This window comes from Nematolebias whitei, chromosome 7, assembly GCF_014905685.2.
Source record: "Nematolebias whitei isolate Nwh7 chromosome 7, NemWhi1, whole genome shotgun sequence".
Classification (NCBI taxonomy): Eukaryota; Metazoa; Chordata; class Actinopteri; order Cyprinodontiformes; family Rivulidae; genus Nematolebias; species Nematolebias whitei.
In genome coordinates, this window is record NC_056504.1 from 4,935,700 (window position 1) to 4,938,708 (window position 3,009).

Genomic DNA, 3,009 nt, shown 5'->3' on the forward strand with positions numbered 1-3,009 from the left:
ATGTATGTATGTATGTATGTATGTATGTATGTATGTATGTATGTATGGATGGATGGATGGATGGATGGATGGATGGATGGATGGATGGATGGATCTTTCTTACACCTAGATGCAGTCGCACACTAAAATGGAAATCAGTACTTCACTCGTTTTTCAAGTTATCTAACAACATACATGGAGGGACAGACAGAGGGTATTTCCAATTCCCCCTTTTCTCTGAAATGGGGGGAAATTAACTGAAATTAATTGATTTTCTAATGTCCACATGTGATTAAATATTTGGGTTTATGAGATTTCCAAATCTTTGCCTTCTGTTTCCATTTCCATGCTAGAAGCCTGAACTTCTTTCTAATCCAGGTTGTATAATCAACAGAGAAGCAGGAACGAGACATTCGTACAGGACTCCTCGTGCAGGTACCAAAGGCGAGCACACATGGATCTTCAGTTCATGTTTGGACACTAGCTTTTATACAGTAGTTTGTAAATATTTCTCAAGTGAAACAAACCTTTTTAAACCAGCTGTTTGGAGTGATTCACACGGTTTAATTGTCGAGGAAAATCAACACAACAACTCAGCCTGTTCAGCCTATTCACCTGTTATTCAATAAATGTAGTCCTGTAAAAGTCAAAACAAGTTGGAGATGGAAAAGCAAATCAAACTACTGCCTCGTATTGCAGTACTTTAATGAATGTAGTTTGATAGTTTCCAGCACTGAAAGAACCTAAATGTTGAAGTTCTGCTTTCTTTTCTTATTTAAACATTTAGTTGAAGTTTAGAAGGTTCAGCTCAGAAACCTCACAACAATCTTCCTCCACAGCATGACTGAACACATGGCTCATTATATGACAACCATGAGTGAACTAAGAAAAAGCACAAAAGGCAACAACGTTGGGAACAAATGTGAAAGATGAATGAAGACGTAGGGACAGAGATGTTGTCCAACCTGTTGGTCCAGGTAGTCCAGGTTACGCTGGAGCTGAAGGTCTAATATGTCCTCCTGAGCCAAGTAGCAGAAAAAAGCAGGAAAATTCCACAGATTTAAACAGGAAACACTTGATTCACACGGAGTCTGTCTTCAGTTAGTTTAGCTAGTTGTGTGTTAATGTGTTAATGGAAACAAACGGAAACTTAGAACATGTGGATGTTTTGGTGTTTTGGTGGTGTGCAGCAAGGACATGAAGTTGTTTCCTCATCTTAATCTGCATCATCTTGAAATGAAATCCCTCCTGACGTGGTCAGTGCTCTACTCTGCAAACATCTGGTTTAACATCTGTTCTTCAGTTAAAAATAACAGCAGCTAATCCATTCACTAAAATCTAATCTGGAATTCCAATAGGAAATATGTCTTTAAATAAAAACAAAAAAATTTCAGGTGCAGAACTACTGTTGTATGTCCATCTGATGTAAAAATTGTCAAAAAATGTGTTTACGGTTTAAAAAAAATTAATAAATTAAGCAACACACTTTTTTTTTTACACACACAAAGAACCTGTCTTGGACATAAAAATGAGTTGGGAACAAAAAGCTCCTGACAGACAAGGCTCCAACAGATTAGATGTCTGAAGCGTGTACATGTACACGTACCGTGGGAACGTGGACGGAAGGGGATACAGGGTAGCTGGGGTGGTATAAGCCTTGACTTAATGACCTTCGTTCACCGGGGTACATGTACTAAACGCAGACAGGTTAGAGGAAGAGGTTAGACGTGTTAGGAAGTAAGAAGACTGGAAAAGTCAGATGTGTCTTTAGCCTGGCCTTACCTTTGGTGAACTGATGGACTTTCTTAGACCGTATGAATAAGGATTGGCATAGATCATGTCCTCTCTCGTCCTTCCTGGGAACCGATCAAAGTACATGGAAGGAGTTCGAGCAGGTGAGGTAAAACTGGGAGGAATGGGGGAGTATGGTCCCCCTGACGACAATGAAGGAGACCTGGGCACAGATCTGGAGCGAGGCTGGATGGACAATCGTCTCATGGATGGTTCCATTCCACCATAATGTTGTGACCCCCACGAGTCTCTGGGCAACTGTGGTCCGTCCCTCAGAGAACGACGCTCCAGAGTCCAGTGTCGATCGTACCCCATCACAGGAGAAACAGAGCTGATGCTGTCTGGTCTCATTCCTGGGGGATAAAGAGGGTACTTGTCTGCATACTGGGAGCCAAGAGAGTGTCTGTAGTTCTCAGATGAGACCCCTCTACTGACTGGGTAGTAATGAGATGGACTATGAGGACAGAAAAAAACAACACAAAGGGAAAGTTTTACCAAAGGTAGAAACGAAGACTGAATGTGTGATTATCTACTGACTACTCCACATTGTTAGTTTAAATGTTTTTCTTACTGAGCTGGTATATGAAGGAGCAGATATTCTGCACACACAACATTGCAAAACTTGTTCCATGCTCAGTACAGTCCATGCACAGTCAGTACACAGTAATACACAAACAATACATGGTAAATACATTGTGGATTTACAGTTCTGATGTCCAGACACACGGAACAGAAATGTTTCATTGTACGTTCAAGAAAACAAGCAGATGCTGATGTCTCCCATATCTGAGGGATTTCAATAGCAAATGTAGTTTCTCGTATGAATGTTTTTTTAAGGTTTTCTGGACTGAAATTGAACTGGGAATGTAAGTAAGCCTTAATGTTTTTGGTGCAAGACATTCAACACTGGAGAAGAACAATGTGGCTTTTGCTAGGACTTTTTGGTCAAAGTTTATGGATGTTTTTAACTACAATGGTTGAGAATGTTAACTCTGCCCATGAACCATATGATTGGGTTAACAGAAAGCTGAGTGAGGAGTTGGGTGAGGCTGCTTTGTGCAGCTGTTTCTCCAAGGACGCCTCCACGTCTGTAAGCTCGGCAAAACAAGCGTCACACACTGCCTGTGGCAGATTCTTATGACTGGGCTTCATATGTGTACTTCCACTATATCAGTGTGTACTTTCTGTATATCTGTGTGTACTTCCTGTATATCTGTGTGTACTTCCTGTATATCTGTG

At 40.8% G+C, this 3,009-nt stretch overlaps 1 protein-coding gene across 1 annotated transcript in view; it reads right to left on the reverse strand.

Moving 5' to 3' along the window:
• The window catches only part of plekha6 (pleckstrin homology domain containing, family A member 6), a 73,306-nt gene that overhangs the window by 10,861 nt on the left and 59,436 nt on the right, over positions 1-3,009 (reverse strand). The window contains exons 8-9 of the mRNA XM_037679083.1: positions 1,762-2,224; positions 1,586-1,672 (exon numbers count right to left, since the gene is read on the reverse strand). Coding sequence (XP_037535011.1) covers positions 1,586-1,672; positions 1,762-2,224 — 550 coding nt within the window. The remainder of the gene's footprint in view (positions 1-1,585; positions 1,673-1,761; positions 2,225-3,009) is intronic.